Source organism: Pan troglodytes, chromosome 10 (assembly GCF_028858775.2).
Source record: "Pan troglodytes isolate AG18354 chromosome 10, NHGRI_mPanTro3-v2.0_pri, whole genome shotgun sequence".
NCBI lineage: Eukaryota > Metazoa > Chordata > Mammalia > Primates > Hominidae > Pan > Pan troglodytes.
The window spans coordinates 72,840,485-72,868,266 of record NC_072408.2 but is presented as its reverse complement, the minus strand read 5'-3'; the positions used below and the strand labels follow the sequence as shown (position 1 = coordinate 72,868,266).

General features: G+C 36.8%; 2 protein-coding genes across 6 annotated transcripts in view; both read left to right on the top strand.

The window, feature by feature from the left end:
- ETNK1 (ethanolamine kinase 1) overlaps window positions 1-16,746 on the top strand; it is a 65,509-nt gene extending 48,763 nt beyond the window's left edge. For both annotated transcript variants that reach the window (XM_009425734.5, XM_016923813.4), the window contains 2 exons: window positions 10,533-10,606; window positions 10,932-16,746. In XM_009425734.5, coding sequence (XP_009424009.1) covers window positions 10,533-10,606; window positions 10,932-11,004 — 147 coding nt within the window. In that variant the 3' untranslated portion in view covers window positions 11,005-16,746. The remainder of the gene's footprint in view (window positions 1-10,532; window positions 10,607-10,931) is intronic.
- A 178-nt stretch (window positions 16,747-16,924) lies between these two features.
- The window catches only part of LOC134807485 (uncharacterized), a 494,061-nt gene continuing 483,203 nt past the window's right edge, over window positions 16,925-27,782 (top strand). For all 4 annotated transcript variants that reach the window (XM_063785873.1, XM_063785872.1, XM_063785874.1 and 1 more), the window contains exon 1: window positions 16,925-26,270. In XM_063785873.1, coding sequence (XP_063641943.1) covers window positions 26,243-26,270 — 28 coding nt within the window. In that variant the 5' untranslated portion in view covers window positions 16,925-26,242. The remainder of the gene's footprint in view (window positions 26,271-27,782) is intronic.

Sequence of the window (27,782 nt, the reverse complement as noted above, 5' to 3'; positions counted from 1 at the left end):
GTTTAATGAGTAGATTCTTATCAGGGTTAAGATTGATGCATAAAACAATTTCTTAGTCTGTTCCTTTCTTTACATCAAAGTCAAATTTTACAGGAGAGGAGCTTTTCCACAACACATTTTATGGTTAGATCTTATGTGATAAAAGTAGGTTGGAAGAACCTGTAGGATTATGTTTTTTATGACTTATCCAGTGTTTTGTCTTCTTGACCTTCATTTGATAAGCAGTTATTTCCAGCTTTATTGGTGTCTTAAAGCTTTATTATTAAGACCTACTTCTCTTTACATGCATTTATATTTTAAAAATGAGCTCATTATCTTTTGAGAATAGTATGATACATTAGAATGATCTTTCAACTAAGGTGTTAGATAATTAAATGGAATAATAAGCCAAAGCTATTTTAGCTGCTGCTTTTTAGTTTTAATATAATTTTGTATAGTTGACATGGGAAATATTTGTTGTGTTGTCTCTACAGATAGACCCTAGTGGTATATGGGTATACCATTTTTATAGTCTTAAAAGTACCATATGCCCAGAGTTACTCAGAATACATCCCAAGTAAGAAGGTGTCCTGAAATGTTCCTTTACCTGCTGTTCTTCTATCTATTTTCAGTACAGTTACTGGTTCAATTAATGACATGCTCTACAGCTGGTCCTAGGATGCCTGCTTTTCTATTTATTGTATTTAAGCATGATCTTAGAGAATGTAGGGTTTTCTTTCTCATTAGGTAATTTAATGAATTTCAGAATCAGCCTAATATTCCATTTATGCATTGAATTAGTTAATTTCCAGGTAAAGTACACATAGCTCATCAATTCTTAACCATCAATCCCACTGTTTCCTATTAGAAAGCTGATTTGGATTTCCTTGCAAACTTTTGATGACATTTAAGATTTTTGGGGGATACTGTGACTGTATCTGTACATGGCATTGAAAAATACCTTTGCTTCTGATTTGATCAATTGTTTATAAATATTCATCAATCAGATACTAAGTACTTACTGTTATTCTAGGTCAGTAGGTTGGAAGAATAAAAAAAATGCATTCTTTCAAAATGCTTATAATTTAGAAGGCCAAATAAGATGTACAGAATAACTCTTTTGGTGGTAAAAGTTAACACTCATTTCTTTTGAAATTGATTTTATTTTAATATTTACTTTTATTTTTATTTTGAGACAGTCTTTGCTTTGTCATCCAGGCCTGGAGTATAGTGATGTGATCACAGCTCATTGCAGCCTCAACCTCCCGGGCTTAAGCAGTCCTCCCACTTGAGCCTTCCGAGTAGCAAGCGCCACCATGCCTGGCTAATTTTTTAATTTTTCTGTGGAGATGAGGTCTCTCTATATTGCCCAGGCTGGTCTTGAACTCCTGGGCCTAAGTGATTCTTCCCGGCTCAGCCTCCCAAAGTGCTGGGAATTTATAGGTATGAGCCATCATGCCAGACCTATTTTTTATTAGATACAAGGTCTTGCTCTGTCACGCAGGCTGGAATGCAGTGGTACGATCATAGCTCACTGCAGCCTCAAACTCCTGAGCACAAGGGGTTCTCCCAACTCAGCCTCCCAAGTAGCTAGGACTACAGGCGCATGCCACCATGCCTGGCTGATTTTTAAAAACTTTTTGGAGAGACAAGGTCTTGCTGTGTTGCTCAGGCTGGTCTTGAACTCCTGGCCTCAAGCAGTTCTCCAGCCTCAGCCTCCCAGGGTATTGGGACTACAGGCATAAGCCCTATACCCAGCCATAACACCCGTTTTGCTGTAAAATTATTGGTAAATTGGAATTAGAAGGAAACTTACTTACTCTGATTCAAAATGAAAAAGAATATCTTCATGAAATGAACAACAGATATATTAATAAATGTCATACATTCAGTAGAAGGTCTGATTAAAAAAAGATGAAGGACAATTGATAGACATAAAACTTCAGTACCTTTTTAATAACATTTCTGAATAATTTAATATGTCCTCTGAACTTACATATACTAAGTTTTTCCATGGGGCATATAGTAAGTGTTATACTCTGAGATTCTGATACCAATTTCTAGTTCTTCCTCATTAAGAAACATTAAAAGCCCTTTATTTATTTCAATTAAAAAATTTTTTTATTATTATACTTTAAGTTCTGGGGTACATGTGCAGAACCTGCAGGTTTGTTACATAGGAATACATGTGCCATGGTGGTTTGCTGCACCCATCAACCTGTCATGCACATTAGGTATTTCTTCTAATGCTGTCCCTTCCCTAGCCCCCTACCCACTGACAGAACCCGGTGTGTGATGTTCCCCTCCCTGTGTCCACGTGCTCTCATTATTCAACTCCCACTTATGAGTGAGAAAATGTGGTGTTTGGTTTTCTGTCCTGTGTTAGTTTGCTGAGAATGATGGTTTCCAGCTTCATCCATGTTCCTGCAAAGGACATGAACTCATCGTTTTTGATGGCTGTTTAGTATTCCATGGTGTATATGTGCCACATTTTCTTTATCCAGTCTATCATTGATGGGCATTTGGGTTGGTTCCAGGTCTTTGCTATTGTGAATAGTGCCTCAGTAAACATACGTGTGCATGTGTCTTTATAGTAGAATGATTTATAATCCTTTGGGTATATACCCAGTAATGGGATTCCTGGGTCAAATGGTATTTCTGGTTGTGGATTCTTGAGGAATTGCCACACTGTCTTCCACAATGGTTGAACTAATTTACACTCCCACCAAGAGTATAAAAGCGTTTCTGTTTCTCCACATCCTCTCCGGCATCTATTGTTTCCTGACTTTTTAATGATCACCATTCTAACTGGCGTGAAATGGTATCTATCTCATTGTGGTTTTGATTTGCATTTCTCTAATGACTAGTGATGATGAGCTTTTTTTCATATGTTTGTTGACCATATAAATGTCTTCTTTTGAGAAGTGTCTGTTCATATCCTTTGCCTACGTTTTGATGGGTTTTTTTTTTCTTGTAAATTTGTTTAAGTTTTTTGTAGATTCTGGATATTAGCCCTTTGTCACATGGATGGATTGCAAAAATTTTCTCCCATTCTGTGGGTTGCCTGTTCACTCTGACGATAGTTTCTTTGGCTGTGCAGAAGCTCTTTAGTTTAATTAGATCCCATTTGTATACTTTGGCTTTGGTTGCCATTGCTTTTGGTGTTTGTAGTCATGAAGTCTTTGCCCATGCCTGTGTCCTGAATGGTATTGCCTAGGTTTTCTTCTAGGGTTTTTATGGTTTTAGGTCTTATGTTAAAGTCTTTAATCCATCTTGAGTTAATTTTTGTATGAGGTGTAAGGAAGGGGTCCAGTTTCAGTTTTCTGCATATGGCTAGCCAGTTTTCCCAACACCATTTATTAAAGAGGGAATTTTTTCCCCATTGCTTGTTTTTCTCAGATTTGTCAAAGATCAGATGGTTGTAGATGTGTGGTGTTATTTCTGAGACCTCTGTTCTGTTCCATTGATCTATATATCTGTTTTGGTACCAGTACCATGCTGTTTTGATTACTGTAGCCTTGTAGTATAGTTTGAAGTCAGGTAGCATGATGCCTCTAGCTTTGTTCTTTTTGCTTAGGATTGTCTTGGCTATGCAGGGTCTTTTTTGGTTCCATATGAAATTTAAAGTAGTTTTCTGTAATTCTGTGAAGAAAGTCAATGGAAGCTTGATGGGAATAGCATTGAATCTATAAGTTACTTTGGGCAGTATTGCCATTTTCACAATATTTATTCTTCGTATCTATGAGCATGGAATGTTTTTCCATTTGTGTATGTCCTCTTATTTCCTTGATCAGTGGTTTGTAGTTCTCCTTGAAGAGGTCTTTCACATCCCTTGTACGTTGTATTCCTGGGCATTTAATTCTCTTCGCAGCAATTGTGAATGGGAGTTCACTCATGATTTGGCTCTCTGTTTGTCTGTTATTGGTGTATAGGAATGCTTGTGATTTTTGTAAATTGATTTTTTTTTCCTAAGACTTTGCTGAAGTTGCTTTTCAGCTTAAGGAGATTTTGAAAAGCCCTTTATTTATCAAGTCAGTTTTTGTTTCGATTCCTGTTCTTATTTTATCAGAATTTGCTGATCGTCTGTTGTGTGCTTTTCCTGCCCTTCTGGGATGTCACAACTTTCTTGCATCAGGGCCTCTGTTGCTATCTTCTTTTGACTTATCTTCTTTTCTTTTTCAAGACTTTCTATATCTTCTTTTTAGCTAGCCGTTTACCTTCCTCTCTTACCAACTCTTAATTTCCTCCGACTGTTTATTAAGTATGTGCCTCTCACATCTCAAGCATTTGAATGAATCAATAATTGTGATTGCAATGTGAAATAAAAGGAAACCCTCAATCTTACTCCCTTATCCTTCATGCATTTCTCAGACACTGCAATCTGCCTTTTCCCTCACTGCTGTAAAAAGAAAATCAGGTAAGGCTTACCAATCATGACATAATTGCCAAGTCCAATGTAAATTTTTCAGTCCTTATCTTACTTGATCTGTCAGTAGCATTTGACAGTATTTACCATAGATTTAAAAAATGTTCTCTTGTTGACTTTTGTGATAGTTTTATGTATGGTGAAAATAAGGAAATGATCAAAGTCTGGTTTCATGAATTACACACTTTATTGCCATACAAAGATAATTTTTTCCCCTTAGGTTCACAATGCTTAAAGAGAGGAAGAACAACCTGAACAAATCTCACAGGGAATATACTCAATAGATGAGGTACATTAACTATATAATGAGTGAGTTCCAAATTGTTAAAAGTCTAGTCCAATTCGGATGAAAGCAGGAGAGGATTGAGCTTTTTACGATTAGTTTCTTGGGCTTGACCAACGTAGGAGAGATCCATGAAGACACTTGAAGTTCCTGGACACAAGAAGTTGGACGTTAGTGTTGTCATGACAAGACTTCAAAGCTCCAAGGCCTGTAGAGGCCTGAACTCTGCTTTTGGAGAAGTAACTGACAGAGTGTAGCCTGTCACAGACTAAGTGTTCAGAATGTCAAACTTATGTTTATATGTATTTTGAAGTCCACTAGTTAAGGTCAGTTACTCACATGGGGTCTGAGAAAGTGTAATGTAACATTCCGAAGAGGAGAAGGAGTTCACCCCAAGTACTCACATATGGAGTTTGTATTGGCATTCTCCAGAGGGACAGAACTAATGGGATATATGTATAAGTGGAAGGAAGTTTATTAGGGAGAATTGGCTCACCTGATCACAAGTTGAAGTCTCACAGTAGGCCGTCTGCACGCTGAGGAAGAAAGAAGCCAGTAGTGGCGCAGTACAAGTTTGAAAGTCTCAAAACCAGAAGAGCCGACAGTGCTGCCTTCAGTCTGTGGCCAAAGGCCCAAGAGCCCCCTGGCAAACCACTGGCGTAAGTCCAAGTGTCCAAATGCTGAAGAACTTGGATTCTGAAGTCCAAGGGCAGGAGGAAGCATCCAACATGGGGAAAAAGAAGGAAGCCAGAAAACCCAGCAAGCAAAGTTATCCTACCTTCTTCTGCCTGCTTTGTTTTTGCCATGCTGGCAGCCAATTGGATGATACCAGCCGACATTGAGGGTGGGTCTTCCTCTCCCAGTCCACAGACTCAAATGTCAGTCTCCTCTGGCAACACCCTCACAGACACACCCAGAAACAATACTTTCCTAGCCAACTAGGCAACCCTCGATCCAATCAAGTTGACACCTAACATTAACCATCATAGGGTCCAATAAGACTTCGCATTCTCCTAGGGAGTGGGAGTAGTTGCATTTTACATATGCGATCTGATAGTTCTCATATTCGTGTTTTTTGTTCTTGGTTTTTTGTTTTTTGTTTTTTTTTGATATGGAGTCTCACTCTATCACCCAGCCTTGAGTGCAGTGGCACAATCTTGGCTCACTGCAACCTCTGCCTCCTGGATTCAAGCAGTTCTCTGGCCTCAGTAGCTAGGAGTACAGGCGTTTGCCGCCACACCCAGCTAATTTTTGTATTTTTGGTAAAGACGGGGTTTCACCATATCGGCTAGGCTGGTTTCGAACTCCTGACCTCAAATGATCCACCCACCTCGGCCTCCCCGAGTGTTGGGATTACAGGTGTGAGCCACCTCACCTGGCCATATTCTTGAAGGGTGGAGGAATACATCATTTTAAAGCTGTGTGACAAATTCTCTTTTTGTACTGTCTTGCTCAGTCTCTTAATCTGGCTCCTCTTTCCTCCTCTTCTCCCAGCCCTCTTACATGTTAACAGTATTCCCTAGTGTTCTGATTTGGGTCTACCCCTTCCAAGTTCTGTTCTTGGTTCCTAAAATGTTCTTGATTTCAGCACCTTCTCCTTTTATTTTTTACCTTTGATTGAGGACTGAATCTCTTGCCAACATTAGCCTTTACTGGTCTCTTTGCCTTCAGTTTTTTTTGTTGTTGTTTTGTTTTTCCTGTCTTTAATTTATTCTGTGTATTAAAAAAGTGATCCTTTCTAGTAATTAGAATTTAATTAATTAGATTGTGTCACTTTTCTATTTTATGGCTCCCTGTGACCTACAGAATGAAATCCAAATGACAGCATCTGCAAACTCTTATTTCCCACTACTTCACACGTCCTACTTCTGCTCTAGCAGAGTCATTTTGTGCTGGCATACTCCATGATGTTTCATGTCTGTGTACTTAGAAGCTTATTCCTTCTACCTGGAATGCCTTTTTCCCTGCATCTCTTGGCAGATTTCTCTTATTCCTTATGGATGTGTCTTAAGTGCTGTTTCCTCCTTAGATAGTTTATGAAGCTGCTTTGATAAAAAGAAAAGCAGGTCTGAATGATAAGATCAGGGTATACATGTTTTGAAATAGTATAAATGGTTAGTAAATGCTGATTGCTCAGGCCATGATACAGACTTCTAAAGATTATAACATTTCACTTGTCATTGATTGTTTAATGTTGAGATGGTGGCAAACAAAAGTAGGTATATGGGTTATAAAACCAAACAGAGTATACGTAATGGCTTTGTGGAGCTATGCACACTGGGGATTTATTTTAGTTATTTATTTACCATATAAAGCTTTGAATATTTCTTTGCAACAGGGGTAAGTAGTCTAGAAATTAAAATACCCTTTAACAGAGAGACTTACATATCCATAACTTCCAAATGTGAAAGAGATAGTATAGTTACAGGATTTATTATTTTTTTGGATGTACTTGTATTTTGGGGGGATGCAAATGATGAATGGGCTGTTTTCTGCCTTTGTTTCTCGTCCATTTAGAATCTACTGTTATATATTAATTTATCACTTTTCCCCCTATAAAAATGGTTGCCTACACAAATGAGATTTCGGTGAGGTTTTATGGATAATGCTTCTCTAGTGTAGAATCATTTAGTTAATTTATATAAGTATATGAATAAAAACTGATTGAGAAATATAGTTACCATCTCTGCTTGACAATGGTGAGAAGAGCTAAGTTGGTATGTTTTTAAAATGCAGAATGACTCTTGATTTCTCAGTCTTTTCCACTACAGAGCAAATTTAGTAGGAAGAAGAGATTAGGATACCATCTATAGGTGATTTTATATCAGCGTAAAATATGCAAGGCAATTTAGACTAGTGGTTCTCAAATTTTTCAGTCTTAGGACCCCTTCATACTTAAAATGTTTTTGAAGGCCTCTACAAGCTTTTGTTTTTGTGAAATAATTAACAGTATTTAACATATTAGAAGTCAAAATTCAAACATTTAAGTATATATATATATTTAAAATAAACTCATTACATTAACGCAAATGCCATAAATAGAATAACTATTTTTCAAAACAAAAAACAATTTAGTGAGAAGAATGGCATTATTTTACACTTCTGCAAATTTCTTTAGTGTCTGGTTTAATGAAATACAGCAGGATTCCCGTATCTGCTTCTGCATTACATCTTTTGTGATGGATTGTTTCATTTCAAGTATATGAAAAAAAGTTTCACACATGCATGTTGGAAAAGAGGAGTATTTTGCCTTTTCAGATAATTGTGGATATTCTTTTTTGATACTAGACCAAAGCTCAACAAGTGATAGTTTCTTAAAGGTTAGTTGCCATGAATAATCTGAATGTATCAATTAACTTTTTACTCTATTACATTAAAATCGACTGGTTTATCTTGCAGATTGAATGATTCTTTTACCTCTATGTGATTTTGTAATTTTAACTTATTAGTTATTTGGAAAATAATTGATTCATTGAGTTGTATAGATCTTCCAAATGTTGACACATCTCATTATAAGATAGCTAAAGATCACATATGTTGATATCACCACCAGTGTCATCAGAAAAACTTATAGTACTATATTGAGAAGCTGTTAAGCTCACAGAATCACATAAAACTTTTCTCATGTTCTAATTTTAGGGTGAAAACTTGAATTTTATCATTGGCAACAAATATTGTCAGTTATTTTCACTGAAATGACAAGTTATCTTTTTTATAGTTGAGAAAATGTCTGCCAAATACCCAAGTCTGATAACTCTAGTTTGATAACTCTAGTTTGTATATTAGTCATTTTTTTCAAGTAAAAATTGTGTCCCATTAAAAATGTGCAAATTCAACTCAAAAGTCAGTTACCTAAGTGTTTTTCCTGAGACATCCATTGTACTTTGGATATGCAGTAGACATGCTTTATATGTACTGCCTATTTCCTCCCACAGAATACTAGAGCATGTACTCCAGGGTAGAGATTTAATAAAATTAATAGTTTTAATGGCTTCACAAAGGACATTCTTTAGTGACATTGGCTTTTTACTGTTATTGTGTGATGGTGAAGAATAAGACTATTACACTAGTGTGATTTGCTACCACTGCCTTGACTTAAGGTAACAGTAGTTTCACCCTCACTGCTTTTGAACCATTGGTGCAAATGTTAACATAGTCAAAAAGGCAAGTAACATATCAGTATAATTATGAAAGTAATTTTGGGCCTCCGAAAACTCCCATGGGTTCATCGACCACTTTAAGAACCTCTGATGTAGACTTTGAAAAGAAGGAAGTCCTCTAATTTCATAATTTCATTTCTCAATACCTGATATACTTTTTTAGATAGAAGACCATTTTTGAAAATCTTTATCATTTTTAATCATTCTGGTTTCATATAGTAAGAATAGCTAGCATTCTATTGAATATTTGTTATATGCCAGCTATAGGTACTATTATGACCTACATTTTACAGATGAGGAAATAAACGCACCACGTTAAGTGCTTAAAGCCACACGCCAGAGCCCAGCTTGTTTTTTTAACTTTTATGCTTCATGTGCAAGTGACTTTAGTTGTTTAGTCTTTGCTACATTGTTTATTCTTTTCTATCTCTATATCAGGAAAGAAATTATATTCCTGTTCTTTTTTTTTTTTTTTTAAGAGACAGGGTCTCACTGTGTTGCCCAAGCTGGAGTGCAGTGGCATGCTCCTCACTGCAGCCTTGAACTCCTGAGCTCTAGTGATCACCAGCCTCCTGAATAGCTGAATAGTTAGTGGTATTTTTTTGAGGAAGCCAAAAACAAAGTGCAGAGTGCTTTTTAAATAGAGATCTTTAGGTTGAAAATTTTTTTTTACATGTATTATATCCTTTAGTCTTTAAAACAATCCTGTGTAGAATACAGAATGGCTAATATTCCCATCTCATAAATGATAGATGTGACACTAAAGTTTGTGACTTATTAAAGGTTGCAAAGGTACTCAGAGATAGAGCCTGGACTGGAACCTCTACATCTTGTAATTCAAATTAAGAATTCTTTTTGGTATACTGTGCTGCTTGGTATTTTTAAATACCAAGGTCATGGCTGTTGAATACTTTTTTGTTAGAGCCCCTTTGTTACTGTTGCTGTAATGAATTTAGCTGAAACAAAAACCTTGTCTTTAATACTGTTTCTCCTTAGAATATTTCTAGTTAGAATATAGTATTTCTTGGGAAGTGAAATCTTGTTCAGATTTTACAATATTACCCTGTTTAACTGAAAATAGATTGTAAAGCACACATAATTATTTTACAGTTACTAATTACATGCTAATTTCCCTGTAAGTCCAAAACCCATATTTTTCCTGACATAAGTTGTGTTACTTTATGTTGTGGTCTGTTATGCAGAATTAAGCCAGTAAGATCATTTTCAGATGTTTGTCACCCCTAGAACATTTTTCACATTTAAATATATTTATTGCTTGTGAGATTTGGATTTTCTTTTGTGTTTATATTTGTATGTCAAGAAACAAAGGCCTTTGATATAATAATGTGTAAGCCTGTTAGCAATTATAACCATTAAAAACACTAACATCTATCAGTGCTGATGGTAAACTTTGCTTTATAAAAAAGCACATCACAGGAACTGGCCTCTATTTTTCAAGTGATTATAATTTACCATAATCTCCTTTGGTGTTGACGAAAGTGATCTGTAGCCATCTAGTGGGTGTAGACATCAGTAGGATCTAGGTTTTAGACGCTTTATATAAAAAGAACAGCAAGAAAGTGTGGTGCATGGAGTTGATTTAGAGGATAGAATTAGCAATTCATATGTGTTTTACAGAGAAATTCATTATCATAATTTTTGATTTTTCTTTCCTTCTTTTAAGGCTTCTCATTTCTTTTGGGGATTGTGGGCTTTGATTCAAGCCAAATACTCCACTATTGAGTTTGATTTCCTTGGGTAAGTTAAATTTTATTATATGATTACGTTGGTCTCTGCTTTTGTTTGGATTAACATTAAGAATTCACAGGGAATATTGTAGTTATTTGCAATCAATTATAAAAGTTGTATACACTTAGTAATTGGTCTGTGAAGAAATTGCTATAAGCTGTTAAGTGCTCGCAGGATTAGAAAAGTGTCCAGTAGGTGGTGCAATAAACTAAAAATATGTCCTTTGAAAATCTTAAACTTTAAGAAAACCAGCTTAGAGGACTGAGTGAAAATAAGGGAAGGACCAAGTTTTTCCGCTTTGACTAATTTTTTTGTTGTTCTCTTTTCTCACTAGGTATGCAATTGTTCGTTTTAACCAGTACTTTAAAATGAAGCCTGAGGTTACTGCATTAAAAGTGCCTGAGTAAAGAAGAGATTTAATTATTCTCCAGTAGCTGAGCAATGCTTGTGAATCTTTTCTTAAGAAATCCCAAAAAGCCAATATTAGTTAAAATTCTGTTATTTAATTTGGTTATCTTGCTTTATAAATTATGCCTCTAAACAATCAAATCTATTTTTGAAATAGACTGAATGATGTCAAGAAATATACCTACTGCTATCCGTATGTGGTGGATTAGAAATGTGTTAAATCTGCAAAAGGTATAAAGATGTCAGTTTAATTTCTTTGATAATTTAACCTATGTTGTATGTGAATTATTTATTATAAACTTAGCACGATTCTGTGACTGTTTTTCTCTGTTTCATGTTCGTTGAGCGTAAGCAATGAAAATGTCCCAAATAAGTTTTTTAAGTTTTACTTTAATAAGATTAATTTCAGTAAACATTCTAGTTGTTCAGTGTAACCTTTTTATCTTGATGCATTGTAAGTAAAATGAATCATTTACTCTTGAAATGCCAGTCATTGACTGATGTAGATAATTTAGGATTTTCATATAAAAATATCTGTTTAGGAAGGTGAAATACATTCACTGTCTCTGTTGGTGGTACATCTTGTTGAATTCAATATTAGAAAGTATTTCTTTTTGGGGTAATATAACTTAGAATTAAATCCCTGTTTCTCTATGTAGTCTGGCAGTATAAATATAAATATTTACCATATAATCTTGGAATAAGTATTAGTTAATGTTACCAAAATCTGTATTAAATAATGTTTTCAAATGCTAAATATGGTCAAGTTACTATTTTCAGTTTTAAAAATTTTATAGTATCAAATTGTTTCTAACCAAAAATTTCCTTTTACTTCTAGAGATGCTTTATGTTTTTGATTATTAAATAGTCACTAGTATTGCTAATTTTTGAAACAAATACACAAAATTTATCATATGTAGAAATAAGAAAATATTGTTTAGGTTAATTATTTTTTACCTATCCAGAGTCATTCCTTACATTTCAGTTTCATGTTTCATTCCTCACATTTTAGTTTCATGTTTTAGTTTGATTCTATGTTTTTAGACTGATAGCAAATGATTACTTGATACATGTAAGCTCAGCGTTATATGTTGAGGCAGTTATATAATTAAATAAGGAACATTTAGGGCATTGATCTTGTACACTTAAAATCTGACAAATGACAAAATGTGAATTAAGCATAAATAGTCATGGCAGGAGGGCTTTTGTTTATTTCTCTTGTTTTTGTTTAACTGTATTTTTAATTTTGTCTGGTGGTAAGAGGGAGGTAATTATTGTATGGAAAGAAGTTAGATCTTTCAGATAGATAAATAGGCTTCAGGTTTTGAAGTCTGCTCTGTGTAGTTGAGCAGTCATGGTTAACTTTACTTAGAAAATTAGTCTGACAAGCTTTGCACTTCGGTCACATAAGTGCCCATGTACAAAGTTGGCTTACTGGATCTGCATATTCAAAATATGCAACTACAAATTTATCCTCTGAGAAATCTTCTGAGGAGTCTAATGTATTCCAAATGACTTAATATTCTCAGACAAATGCTTTAAAATACTTGGATTATCTCAAGATTTTTGAAGCTAATAAAGTAAATAGAAACACAGGCCATTTTAAATGGTAAATTCTAGTTACATAAATATAATCTTAAAATATGTTTGTATCTGTAACAGTGTTAGACCAGATTTGGTTTCTACCTCCCCAATGTTATAAATGTTCACTTTTGTTTTTATAAACCATATTACTGTAAGATCAATAGAACTTTGCCTAGTTAAGTGAATGGAACCAATTAAACAACTAGTAGCTTTTTATAATGTTAGTGTGAACTTGAAAAATTGTTTTTGGTGGAATTTTTGTCTATGGTTAGATCATTTTCATAAAACAGATAAAGAATGTGTAATACTCTTAATTTTTTTTCTTTTTTTTGCTTTCTGCCTTCTAAAGTGCAACAGTATATATCTTGTAGAACTGTGGGAGGAGAGAAGATAATTTTTCTACCTTACTCCATATTCTTACTTCAAACTATTTTGAATAGAGGTTCACTGAGCCATTGCTGATAGACTGTGCATAGCTACTAGCTGTCACACTATTGTAGGTTTTTTGGAGAGATTCATAGGGAAGTGAATGTAACCAGGAATAAAGGCTCTCACTTTAGCTCTGGGAATATGCAGTGGATCTTGGGAACAAAATAAGATATCTAATCTATTTTCCCCATTCTGGCTAGATTTTGGTTGTTGTGATGCTCCTACTTCCTGTATAGGTTTTTGGGATCGTGGTGCAGGCTAGTAATAGGATTCAGAATTGCTTCCCTTTTATATCGACCATGTAAGGGATTCTAAAGGAGGGTAAATCTCAAAGTGCTCTGAAATCATCCCTCTAAAATCTGTCCTGTGGTGTGCTAAGATGTCTGTTGCCTTTTTATGTTAAGCTAAGGAACTTGAATGCCTTACCTAATAACTCAACTAGTAGTAAGCTCATTTTGTAAATATGAAAATGGCTGTAAGAAGTGGCATTCATGTATATTCAATGTTAGTCAATAGACCATAGTGGCCTGGATGCTTTAACAAGCCAAATTCCGCAATTTTTTTTCCTTTTTTCCCCTTCATACTTGTATGATCTCACCTGACCAGTGATTTCTTTTCCTCCTAACCCCATGCTACCACCATTTCCTGGAAATCAAAGAGATGTGGTAGTAAATCATACAGTACACACGATCATCTGAGATCAATATGAGCACAAAACTCATCAAGTAGGTCTGCCTGGAATGTATATAAAAAATGTAAATAAAAATTTGTAAATTAGTGTGAATTGTATCTTGCATATGAGACTGTGTATTGTTTTGCATTCTCTTCCCTTTTGTAGAAATTTTTCTGTAAGGAAATGATTCAGCTTGTTGGTTTTAGAGTAAAAATAGCCAACAGTTGTGGCTACACAGTGAGATCACAGGAACTGGAAATAGGGTTTGTCGGCTTTGGTTAATGTCAGTACTCATTTATTTAGCCTCTCAGTGCTTAATAAGACTTTTCTTTATTTTTTAGTTAGCCGTTAGGTTTTGTGAGGTTAGATTCCTGGAAGCAGTGAATTTATACACTGTTATATTAATAGAGCTCCGTTCTTTGAGTCATGATTCCAAGCTAAAGGAAATTAAAAATGTAATTTAATAATTTCCTATTTTTAGGGTTAATTTTTTTCTACAAAAAAACCTTGAAATTTTAGATATCCCAATGTGAATCTAAGTTCCATATATACAGAAATTAGACAAATAATAAGTCTTTAGTTCAACTTAAGCATATCTCAAATGACTTCTCTAAATTTAAAGTTGATCATGATAGGATCATAAAAGACAGAAAAGACTTAAGTAATCTTGTAATGACAATTATTTCCATTTTTGCTGAACTAAAAATATTTAACTTCATAAATATATGTTACTACAGCTTCCAGATTTAAAGAAAAACAGTTTCCCCCACTCTCAATTAAAAGTTAGAACCCTCCACTTTTAAAATTATACAAATATTTCTTTTTTACATTACACAGAAGCCTTCTGTACCATTTTATGAATTTCTGTCTTCATAATATAAGTGAAAATACTGTCATTTCAATTTTCTGCTTTAAATTGTTTTTAATAAGCATTCCAAAGTGATACAGACTTAAGCTTTTAATCAATCAGTCATTCAGTTGATAGACAAAGTTAGCGATGCTTTATGCTAGGAAACTTGTTGACAGTAACCTGTGCGACTTTATGCTAGGAAACTTGTTGACAGTAACCTGTGCGACTTTATGCAGAAGACAAATGCTAGTAATTATTATGCACAGAGGAAAAATAATTTTAAGTATGTGGTAAAGCAGCTTCATCTTTCAAAATTGATTTGCTCTGGTTTTTCTTTAGTCCATTAGATTCCAGAATGTCCTTTTACTGGGAATTTAGTTATGTATTAAGATAACCTGTTTTCAGTTCTTTTTGAAAAGAAGACATTATTAGTTATATTGAACCACCTTATTTTAAAATTTTTAACTTTTATATACCACTTGTGTGATTCCAGTGTCATGTCTTGGGTTTGATGTCGTTGGACAGAAAAGTGTATCAATTATTTTAAATGAATTTTTCCCCATGTTTGAGGCTTAGTCTGTAAATGTGTTGCTGTAACAGAAAATACTTGGGTATGCATTACTTGAATACTTGAAAACTGAAATTAATAAGATGTATTACATAATGAATTAGATTTCTCTGAACAGTTTTTACACTGAAAATCTTCATTTCTGGATTGCAGTTTGAAATGGAATGAAGACCTGAATTATTTGGGTAGAAAAAATTATGATAGTGCTTATAAGAACTGTAAACTGTTTTAAACTCTTTTGTGTTTGACACATCAAACTTCAAGTTTTTTGTAAGTTTCTCTCCTGAAATTTTCTTTCTCTTCTATACTTTATGCACTTACTATACTACTGATGTAATAAAAGAGCAGGGTTAAAAATATTGTATCTGTATTCATTGTGAATCCTGTAGCTTTTCTAGTTAACAAAAAAATCGCTTTCTAAAATACTCTTAATCCCATTGTTTTGGTTAACATCTTACCCATTTGTTGTATTTCAAATGCCATTAATCATTTTAGTACAACACCTATGTTTATAAAAATTTGAAAACATTACATATTGTATTTGAAACTAATTAGTGAAGAGTAAGAAAAAAACTAGCCAACAGAATTATAGGTGATGCATTAGTTAAATTTCAAAACTCATAATAAAGGAACTTTCAGAGATTGGTTGAAACCCAGTGGTATCCCTGTAAATTAGCTCCTGTGACTGGAAAAGACCCCAAAAAGGCAGTGGAGGAGATTAGTGTTTACTTGCTGTGGTTGTGGTGTGCTGCTACTTAATTATAGGTAGTGACACACTGAAATTCTTATTGTCCAATAATCTGAAGTAGTTTCCTGTATTTATCTGTACTAAATTGACTATAAATTGAGTCTGCAAAGAGGAAACTTTTTGACTGTACTGTATTTAGGAGCCTTTGTACAGCTTGGTCAAATCTCCATGATATGAAGTATTTGAGTTTTAAAATATACTGTTATTAAAAGGAAAAAGACATGGCCATTATTCCATGTGCTTAAATGATAATTTCCTTATTCAGTTTCAGAAGAAAAAGAATGAAATTGGGTAACTGTCATTGAGTTAGCTGTATGTTGAATTGGGAAATTGTGGCATAAAGCTTAAATTCGTGTTTATCAAATGTGAACCATAGTAGTATAATGCTGCTTTGTATATAATGTAAGTGCTACAAATAGTCTCAGCACTGAAAATGTATTGATACCTCTTAAATGAATGCAACTTTTGATGTAGGTGTTTTGATATGCCTCAGAAAATATCTGTCTGAGAATTTGTTAATCTGTTTGATAATGAAGATACTTCCTGTTTTCTTGTTTCATATTTTCATGTTCAAAATTTAAGTTTTACATTTTTACTACTGTTAATTTAAATAAAATTTGTTCTGTGGATAAAATGAGGTTGGCAGTGAAGAAAATTAAAAACAGCCTCATTCATGTAACTGGTTAAGTAAAAATACATTTTCACTATGTGTTCATAAACTTTTAATGAAGCTGTTTGTCTTTCAGTTCAAATATAAGTGATGTTTAGGCTTTATTTCTGTTAATAAGGCTTTTTACCATTGATTAAATGAAGGAATGTATCTTTTTGAAGAGATTTATATTCTGTAAATAAAAATTGGTTGTAACAATAAAGTTGAGTTCTAACTACAGTGTATTCATAAATTTTATTGTTACTTCAACTTATTTTTGAGGTTTTCCTTGTGAATATCTGCAAACACAAGACTTTCCAAAGTTAGTGTATAAATGTATATGTGGAGTGATTCTTTGAATTCTAGTTTTTTGTTTTCTGTTTTTTTAGTTTTATATACATTAAAAAGTTTTGAAAAAATGTTTACTTTTGGAAAAATTTGGTTCAGATGAGACTATGGAATGTTACATAACTTATAAACATTTCTGTTTACCTAGTTTAAAAATTCATTATTCTTCTAACTATTAAGCTTTGTGACTTCACTATTCTTTGGAACCAGAGTTGGGAAACATAGAGGAATAAAGACACTGTCTGAGACTTAGCATCTTATGGTCTAGGCAGGGATTATCCATTTAAACAACAAACTCTTAAAATTATCAGATAGTGTGATAGATGATCTCTGCCTTCAGGAAATGTTTATTTGCCATGAAGATCAGTTGTCCATAACAAAAACAGTCATTAATTTGTGTTTGTGTGTGTGGTTTTTGGTAGAATGTTTTCCAGTTTGGGTTTGTCTGAGACTTTCTGATGATTAGCTTGCAGTTATGTATCCCCAACTGGGGATAACATCAACAAGTTCCTCATCTCACAGATGATACCTTAACAAGTGATGTGTTCCTGTTAAGGTATCACATGTGAGATGAGGAACTTGTTGATGTTAATTTTGATCACTTGGTTAAAGTATTGTTCTGTGTCTTCACTGTGTATTTCCCCCTTGCAACAAATAGGCAGTGTGTGAGAAGGTGCTTTAGATTGAGTATTTTGTTCCCCTACAAACATCGCCTGTTTTCCTCCCCTGATTTAGCAATACTTGATGATTCTTACCCAATCCAGTCTTTATTACGATGATTGTAAAATGGTGTTTTAAAAATATTGCTATGTTCTCCTTTTCTCAGCATTTTACTGAAAGGAATTGTCCTCTTACTGGCATCTATCTACTTACCTACCTACCTATCAATCATCTATCATCTGTTTGTATTTTAAGTATAGACTTGTAGATTTCTGTTTTATTCAGTGGATTATAATCTGCTATTAATACTATATTTATTCATGTCATTGTTAAAATTGTCTGAGATTGGTCTTGAGGGAGCCCCTCAAATCTGGTTCCTTTTGCTATGTTCCCAACATGTTTTGAGTGCTTACTTCCTGGCAAAAGAAGACATTCTAGACTCATCTTGTACCTTTTCTGCCTCAGCCCTGGAATCAGCCATTTCTCCAAAGAACCTAGAGGTTCCATTTAGGAGGAATGGTGTTTAGAAACTAAGATCTGAGAACTTGGTGTGCTTATTGGCTCCTGAGATACAACTGATCCATCCTAGGTTCTTTTGGCTGGCAGAGCAAGAAAGCACACACACACACATTTATATACAAATCTCTTTTTTAGAGATTGTGAGTTCATACTGTTACCTCCAATTTCTACACTTGATCTTAGCCAAAAGGCCAAGTTATACCTCCAGCTTCTAACTAGAATTTTTCCTTGCCTCTCTGATTCATATTTGTTTCTCCCTTTACCCACTATGATTACATTTGTGTGTGTTTTTAAGAATTCCACATAATTGATGTGCTTGTTTAGAATGTGTCACATTGTGTCCGAAATTGGTGGGTTCCTGGTCTCACTGACTTCAAGAATGAAGCCACGCACCTTCGTGGTGAGTGTTACAGTTCTTAAAGATGGTGTGTCCGGAGTTTGTTCCTTCTGATGTTCAGACCTGTTTGGAGTTCCTTCCTTCTGGTGAGTTCCTGGTCTCACCGGCTTCAGGAGTGAAGTAGCAGACCTTCCTGATGAGTGTCACAGCTCATAAATGCAGTGCATACCCAAAGAGTGAGCAGCAGCAAGATTTATTGCAAAGAGTGAAAGAACAAACCTTCCATAGTGTGGAAGGAGACCCAAGCGGGTTGTGGTTGCTGGCTCAGGCAGCCTGCTTTTATTCCCTTATCTGACTCCACCCACATCCTGCTGACTGGTCCATTTTACAGAGAGCTGATTGGCCCATTTTACAGAGAGGTGATTGGTCCGTTTTGACAGGGTGCTGATTGGTGTTTTTACAAACCTTGAGCTAGACACAGTGCTGATTGATGCATTTACAATCCTTTAGCTAGACACAAAAGTTCTCCAAGTCCCCACTAGATTAGCTAGACACATAGCACTGATTGGTGTGTTTACAAACTTTGAGCTAGACACAGAGTGCCGATTGGTGCATTTACAAACCTTGAGCTAGGCATAAAAGTTCTCCAAGTCCCCACACAACTCAGGAGCCCAGCTGGCTTTGCCTAGTGGATGCCGCGCTGGGGCTGCCTGCAGAGTTGCCCGCCAGTCCTATGGCACGCACCCACACTCCTCAGCCCTTGGGCGGTGGATGGGACTGGACACTGCTGAGCAGGGGGTGGTGCCTGTCGGGGAGGCTCGGGCTGCGCGGGAGCCCACGGGGTTTGGGGTGGGGGAGGCTTGGGCGTGGTGGACTGGAGGTCCCGAGCCCTGCCCTGTGGAGAGGTGTCTGGAGGCCCGGCGAGAATTTGAGCATGGTGTGGGCAGGCCGGCAGTGCTGGGGGACCCAGCACACCCTCTGCAGCTGCTGGCCCGGGTGCTAAGCTCCTCACTGCCCAGGGCTGGCGGTGCTGGCCGGCGGCTCGGAGTGCGGGGCCTGCCAAGCCCATGCCCATCCGGAACTCGCGCTGGCCTGTGAGGGCCACGTGGGCCACACGCAGCCTGGGTTCCCACCAGTGCCTCTGCTTCCACACCTCCCGGCAAGCAGAGGGAGCCGGCTCCGGCCAGCCCAGAGAGGGGCTCCCACAGTGCAGCGGCAGCCTGAAGGGCTCCTCAAGCGCGGCCAGAGTGGGCACTGAGGCCAAGGAGGTGCCGAGAGCGAGCTAGGGCTGCCAGCATGCTGTCACCTCTCAATATGAGAGTGTATAAGGTGTTACTATACAAATTACTAGTTTTTGTAAACTTTAATCATTTGATTAAAGTGATCTGCTGGATTCCTCCCAATTCTGCCTCTCCCCCATCCCTCTTTTTCCCCCGTTTTTCCCTTTTAATTAATATCCTGTGTGTGTGTGTGTGTTGGGGGGGATACTTTGAAACTATGCAAATCTTTTGCCATTAATTTTAGCATCCATTGGTGGGTTTTGTTTGCAACAGTTACATGTTTGTCTAACATTGATTTTCCATTTCCCTCTTCTACATTTGGAAATGGGAATTTTGCTGGAATGAGGAGTGATACCTTTTTTTTACACTTATTTATTTAACTATATCAGTAAGGACTCAGATACTTAATTCACTGGCCTATAATCCACTATAATAATTTTTTTGGCCAAGTTGTTGACCAAAAAATAATTTTGTTGCTCAAGTTTTTCATTTTGGCAATTGGGAACTTTTTCAACTTGGCTTGTGTATCCTTTCAACATGGCTTGTGTATCCTTTCAACATGCCTATGGTACAGGAATTGAGAAGAGATTACTGATGCAGATAGTGAAGGTATGGAAGTCCTCAGTAAGGTTTTCCTTTTAACTAGGTGGCTCACGCCTGTAATCCTAGCACTTTGGGAGGCCAAGGTGGGTGGATTGCCTGAGCTCAGGAGTTCGAGACCAGCCTGGGTAACACGGTGAAACCCTGTGTCTACTAAAATACAGAAAAAATTAGCCAGGCGTGGCAGTGTGTGTTTGTAGTTCCAGCTATTCGGGAGGCTGAGGCAGGAGAATGGCTTGAATCCAGGAGGCGGAAGTTGCAGTGAGCTGAGATTGGGCCACCGCTCTCCAGCTTGGGCAACAGAGCAAGACTCCGTCTCAAAAAAAAAAAAAAAAAAAGAAGAGGAAAGCAGCCCCAAATCATTTTCCCTTCTAACAAAGAGCAGCCTGTAAAATTGAGCTGTGGACATAGATGCCGGCGGTTGTGCCAATCATGTTCAAATCATGTTCAGAATGGCAGCAGGTCTTCCCTTCTTTGCCAGCCACGTGTACAGTAAGGAGCAGATAAGATGGTGCCGGCCAAGGGGAAAGTTCATTTGCATAATAAGCTTAGGGTGGGGCATCCAGCATTCCCAGGCAATATGATGGAACCAATCTATTAGCCCAATCTGTGAGCCCTACATAAATCAGACACTGCTTCCTCAAGCCAGTCTATAAAATCCGGACATGGGTGGCTGGCTGGCCTTTTCCTCTCCAAAGTCCCTTCTCTCTCACTAGACAGCTGTTTTCCTTTCTCTTTCTTTTGCCTATTAAACCTCTGCTCCTAACGTCCTTGTGTGTGTCTGTGTCTGAAATTTTCATGGCAGGAGATGACAAACCCCAGGTATTTACCCCAGACAATGTAGCCACTTCACCTACATAATTATTTTTATGTATTTATTATTTCTTAACCTCTAGCACTTGCAGTGTAAGCCTACATAATTTTTTGAGCACTTCTTTTTCTAACAACATGAGGTGTTTCAGGCTCATCTTGTACCTTCCCTGCCCCAACCCTCAATTCAACTGTTTCTTCAAGGAGTTCTGATCTTTTTTTTTTTTTTTTTCTATTTATTAGAGAATGGTATTTAGAAACCAAGACTGGGTGCCAGGTGTGCTTATTACTACTGAGTTCTTCCTACTTCCTTTTTTTTTTTTTTTTTGAGATGCAGTCTTGCTCTGTCACAAGCCTGGAGTGCAGTGGTGTGATCTCGGCTCACTGCATCCCCCACCTCCCAGGTTCAAGCGATTCTCCTGCCTCAGCCTCCTGAGTAGCTGGGAGTCCAGGCGTACGCCACCACGCCCAGCTAATTTTTGTATTTTTAGAAGAGATGGGGTTTCATCCTGTTGGCCAGGATGGTCCTGATCTCTTGACTTTGTGATCCACCTGCCTCAGCTTCCCAAAGTGCTGGGATTACACGCATGAGCCATCGCGCCCGGTCTGAGTTCTTGCTACTTCTACATTCCATCAGTGGACATTTAGAAAATATGTGTAGACTAATATACACACACATGCCTCTATACTTTTTCATCCATGTTTGTAACTTTATTTTGAACTCATTTCAAATATACAGAAAAGTCACAAGAATCATTTAGTGAACTCCTATTTTTTCCCATGTCCTCCAATAAGTATTTGCTTTGTTTTATCATTTTCTCTCTACATCTATAATTTTGGGAATTATTTGAGAGCAAATTGTACACATAAATTTCCTTTATTCCTCAATTCTTGTATTTTCTAAAAACACTATTCTGACCCCCATTGTTTCTGATGAGCAGTTGATCATTCAAATGAATGTCACTGTATATAGTGTGTCATTTTTTAGTGACTACTTTCAAGATTTTCTTTTTTCATTTGGTTTTCAGCAATTTGATTATGGTATGCTTTGGTGCAATTTACTTTATATTTATTATCTTGCTTGGGTTTTGAACCACGTGAATCTATAAATTTATGTCTTACGAAATTTGGGAAATGTCATTCTCATTTTTTTGTCCCTATAATATGTTAAAGTTTGATATGTTGAAGTTCCTGATCGTTACGTGATTCTGTCAATTTCACCTTGTATCTCTTGTAGTTTTTACTTCATATAGGTTGTTGCTGTGTTATTTGGTGCATAAATATACATAATAGTTAGATGTTCATTGTAAATTGTGGATTTTACCATTGTAAGGTTTCACTCTTCATCTCATTTAATACTTTTGGTCTGAATTCTACTTTGACATTAGGATCATAACCCTCCATTCTTATTTCTAATTGCCTGGTTTATATTTGTTCATCCCTTTAACTTTTTTGAGTTACTGTTTTAATGTGTCTCTTATATACAACATATAATTGAATTTTACCCTGTGAGTCAATTTGAAAATCTTTTCATGTTAATGTACCCATTCATATTTTTTGTATGACTGATATGTTTGGACTCAACTCTGGCCATATTAGTCTGTGTTAAAATTACTATGTATTGTTGATATTTGTTATTTTTTCTGTATCTAGTTTGTCTTTTTTGTTATTTTGCTATTTGTATTCAGGAAGGTTTGTATTTTTGTTGTAGTGGTTTTCTTTATATAATTTTTATAGGGGCCTTTTCTCTTATTTCGCTTTTCCTGTCTTGCCTGTCAGTTTTAAATTCTATCCTCTGACTCCAACTTATTTATTGAACAGTTGGTGATGTTACTCTGCTTCTCTCTCTCTCTTTTTTCTCCCATTTTATTTAATTAACATTCTTTGAATGTTAGAACATATGACATTTCCATACAGTCAAACAATGTCCCTATCCTTGTTTTATTCTTACCTCTACAATTATATATATTAAATTCATTTTTTTTTTGTTGTTATTCATACTTTTCTTCTAATCCTCTTGACCAGGTTAACTCTTACTCTGTTAAAACTTTTAAAAACTGTTTTGGAGGTAAGACTTTCAGAAAGCCATCTTTCTGCTTCGTCAGCTGTCTCTTTTGCCCCCATCCCCTGTCTCAGTGCAGCGCTCTAGGAACACATTCCAGAAAGCCATGAAGGCAGGATTTGATTTTGGAAAGAAATAAAAACTGGAAATAATTGTCCAGAGTAATTTTTTTCTGAGTTGATATGATGCTCTCAAATCTGCTGCATTGAAGAACCTATACTTCATTACTTTGGAAGTTGTGAATTCATTTTTTTTAACCACATGTTTCTACATGGTTTGGTTTTAATTTATTTAGTTGAGCCTGAATTGAGGGAAGTATTTAAATACTTTGTAAACTGCCATTGATTTCCTAGAGGTGACTAGAATTCAGTCTTCTTAGAATCTAGCATCCCAGCAGCTTTTGAAGTCCCACCAGTGTATAGTCTTAAAAATGTGTGTCCATAACATTGAAACAAGCATTAAACGATTTTATCTCTCTAGATGAGTTTCAGCCAAAGCCTATAATTGTTTTTCTCAGACTATTGCATGAAAGTCAATAAAACCCAAGCCAAGCATTATTGACTTTTGATACCAAAACTTTATTTTTTAAAATGGCTGTCATTAAGATTTGGCAGTTGCATTGCTTTATCTCCCCTGACCCCTTCTGTCAATGAGATTATCACAAAAGAAGAATCAGCCTAAAACTCTTCTTTGACATATCAGGTATTTTTACTGTGTTATTTTAATTCAACACAACATCATGAATCAAACATTCTGGTTTCTACTGCAATTTCTCTAGTTGGTTTTCTCAACTATATTATGAATCTTAATAGTTGAAAAATTATTTAGACTTATAAAAATATATATTTGGTAATTAGTTGATAAGGATTGCCATTTTAATCTCACCACATTTCAAGAAGCTAACTAAAACTGTTCTCTTTTTTTTCTAGTTTTGTAACACTTGGAAAGAACTTAAAATGTTATTGTGCTTCTTGCAGGTTTTCTTTTTTCTTTTCCACATGGAAACAGAAGGCTGTGTAGGTGCCTTGTAAAAGTCTGTCTTGGTGACATCCCTAACAAGAACCTAAAGCAATCTTGCTAAAAAATATTTCTGAGTTACAGCTTTGAAATATTCTAAAACAGAAAATTCATTAACTGGAAAGAAAATGTAACCATTTGACCACATTTGCCAGTGAATTTCCTTCCTTGGTTAGAGGAGGAGAATTCTTTGTCTTAAATTACCTGGTAATTGTATTGACAATATCAGCTCATTTACCTTTGCAATACAAATGAAGGATGAGATGGGGGGTTGCTAATTGCACCAGTCTTTGTAAAGGTTTAATGGAGTTTAGTTTTTCTCTTGTTTATCCTTGTCAACCCTGAGTATCTCACTGGAGACAGAAAGTAGAGGTAAAGTGTTACATAGTAGAAAGGCCCTGTTCAGGTGGCAAGAAGTCCCATTAATGACCATGGGTTTTCTGGGCTTCATATTCTCATTTATAAAGTGATCCGATTAAATAAGATTACCTCTAGAGTCTTTTCTATTTCTAAAATGCTAAGATGTGGTAACCAAAATGTTACCAGAAATGGATCCCAATCCAGAGACCAAGAGGGTTCTTGGACCTCACACAAGAAGGAATTTGAGGTGAGTCTATAAAGTGAAAGCAAGTTTATTAAGAAAGTAAGAGAATAAAGAATGGTTATTTCACAGGCAGAGCAGTGGTATAGGCTGCTCGACTGAGTATACAGATAGTTATTTCTCGATCATATGCTAAACAAGGGGTGGATTATTCATGAGTTTTCTGGGAAAGAGGTGGGCAATTACCACAACTGAGGAGGGTTCCTCTTACTTTTAGACCATAGGCGATAACTTCTGGACATTGCCACGGCATTTGTAAACTGTCTTGGCACTGGTGGGAGTATCTCTTAGCATGCTAATACATTATAATTAGCGTATAGTGAGCAGTGAGGATGACCAGAGGTCACTTTTGTTGCCATCTTGGTTTTGGTGGGTTTTAGCTGGCTTCCTTTTCACTTGGTGTTTTATCAGCAAGGTCTTTGTGAACTGTATCTTGTGCTGACCTCCTAACTCATCCTGTGACTAAGAATGCCTAACCTCCTGGGAATGTAGCCCAGTAGATCTCAGCCTTGTTTTACCCAGCCCCTATTCAAGATGGAGTCACTCTGGTTCAAACACCTCTGACAAAAATCCTTCTAAAAATGTTTAATATAGAAATTGAGATCTTCTAATATTTTTCTATTACTGTGGTATATCACTTCTTTCCCTTTGTGCACCCTACTTAAAATTTCAACTCACTCAGAAGATACAGGAGCTGACTGTCCCTGTGGCTGTGCTGTATCGGAACACTGCCTACCTTAAGGAAAGAACTTTGGAGGTCTCAGGCTTTGAATTTTATTTCCTGTAGTTTTTTTCTCTCTGAAATCTTATATAGGCTTTTCCTGAGTAAGGGTCATTTTCACTTAGCTTTTTGATGGTATAATGGACTGAATGTTTGTGTCCCCCCTCTAAGTTCAAATGTTGAAGGCCAAACCCTCCTTGTGGCTGTACTTGGAGATGGGGGCCTCTTAGGCAACTCTTAGGAAGCAATTAAGGTTGGATGAGGTCCTAAGGGTGGGGTCCTGCTAGGATTAGCGTCTGTATAAAGAGAGACACCTGAGAGCTTCGCCCTGCTAGGATTAGCGTCTGTATAAAGAGAGACACCTGAGAGCTTCGCCCTGCTAGGATTAGCGTCTGTATAAAGAGAGACACCTGAGAGCTTCGCCCTGATAGGATTAGCGTCTGTATAAAGAGAGACACCTGAGAGCTTCGCCCTGATAGGATTAGCGTCTGTATAAAGAGAGACACCTGAGAGCTTCGCCGTGATAGGATTAGCGTCTGTATAAAAAGAGACACCTGAGAGCTTCGCCTACACGCTTCCCCACTGAGGGAAGACCATGTGACTATACAACAGGAAGGTAGTTGTTTACAAGCCAGGAAGAGAGCCCTCACCAGAAACCAAATTGGCTGGCACCTTGATCATGGACTCCTGGGCTCCAGAACTGTAAGAAAATACATTTGTGTTGTGGAAGCCACCCAGCCCATGGTATTTCGTTATGGCAGCCTGAGCAGAGGTGGTAGCTATGTGGACAGTTTTTGGACTTCTCTATTGTAAGTACCTGAGGGAAATGTGTGTATGTTGAGGGTGGTGTTTAGGGATGCAGTATAAAAATATTTTACAAAGTACTTCCCTTTCTTTCTTGCTTTAGCTGAGAACAGTGTTTCTCCTGAGGATACCACTTAGTCACAGTCCCCAAAGGCTGTTCATTCTTTCATTAATCATTTATCTAGGGCTCAGAGGCTTGTGGATATTTTCTTAGCCTCCCACTGCTATCTCTTGCCAATAAACACTTGCCCTATGCGGAGTTCATGAGACATGGCCATGTAACACCCGACTTGTCTTTCCTATTGGTCATTTCCTATTCTGGTCGCTCTTTCTTCCTCATGAAGAGCTTTAGTATCTCTGAATCCCAGTCTCCTACTGCTGCTATTACCACAGGCAGCTTACTTGAGAATGACCCTTCCAGCAACTCAGGCTGAAAGCGCCTGGGCCTCTTCAAATTTTAGTATTATTCATTTCCATTTTACATCAACATCCCATGTGGCTAGTCATAATCTGTGCCTAACTCCTGACCTGTAAAATGCATCACCACTGAAATGTAAAAACTAATATCAATCTTTGGCTATGCTTTTCTATTCATCCAGCTTTTTTCATTTTTTTTTTTTTCCTTTCACTTCACCTTTTCTTTTACCTCGTAAAACCTCCAGACTTTGGACCGCATTCATTTCTGTCCAAATATCCCCCTTTTGGCCTATTATTATGTAGGCTAGACTCTGGCATGTCACCTCAGGTCCTCCTGCCAGCATCTTTAACTACTGGCCATCACCATTTTTCTCTCACCAATATCCAGCCAGTTCTTAGACTTGGATATATCCAACCACTCCTGCCTCTGGGGCTGGCCCTGCCTCGTGACAATTTTGCTAGTTGATGCTGTTGTACCTGAGCGAGTTAGAAAAATGCCACACTTTGAGACGAATTAATAGTCCTTTATTAGCCGGCGACCGAGAGACGGCTAACGCTCAAAATTCTCTCGGCCCCGAGGAAGGGGCTTGATTAACTTTCATACCTTGGTTTAGGAAGGAGGCGGGGGGGGGGGAGGGGGGGGCAGGCGGGCGGGGAGGGTCTAGTTGAAACAATTTTACAGAAGTAAAGTAGTCAAAAAGTTAAAAGGATAAATGGTTACAGGAAAGTAAACAGTTCCAGGTGCAGGGGCTTTAAGACTATTACAAGGTGATAGACCCGGGGCTTTGGGCGTTATCAATCTGACGAATTCCTGGGAACTGCGGATATAGCTTGCCACGGTATCTTATCAGTTAATTGCATTCTTGGATGTGCTGGGAGTCAGCTTGCACAAGTTACGTCCTTGAGGAAGGGGCTGCCAGTGAAAGAGCCAAGATGGAGTCTGTCTGGCTCTGTTAGCTAAGGGAGTGTCAATTCAGGTGGAAACAAGGCTAGGTGATGAAAGGGAGAGTCTAAAAACAGAGTTAGTAAAAACCAGGTTGGGCACTACAATGCTCCCCAATTCCAGAGTCGCCATTGTAGACTGCACCTTTAAGGGCAAT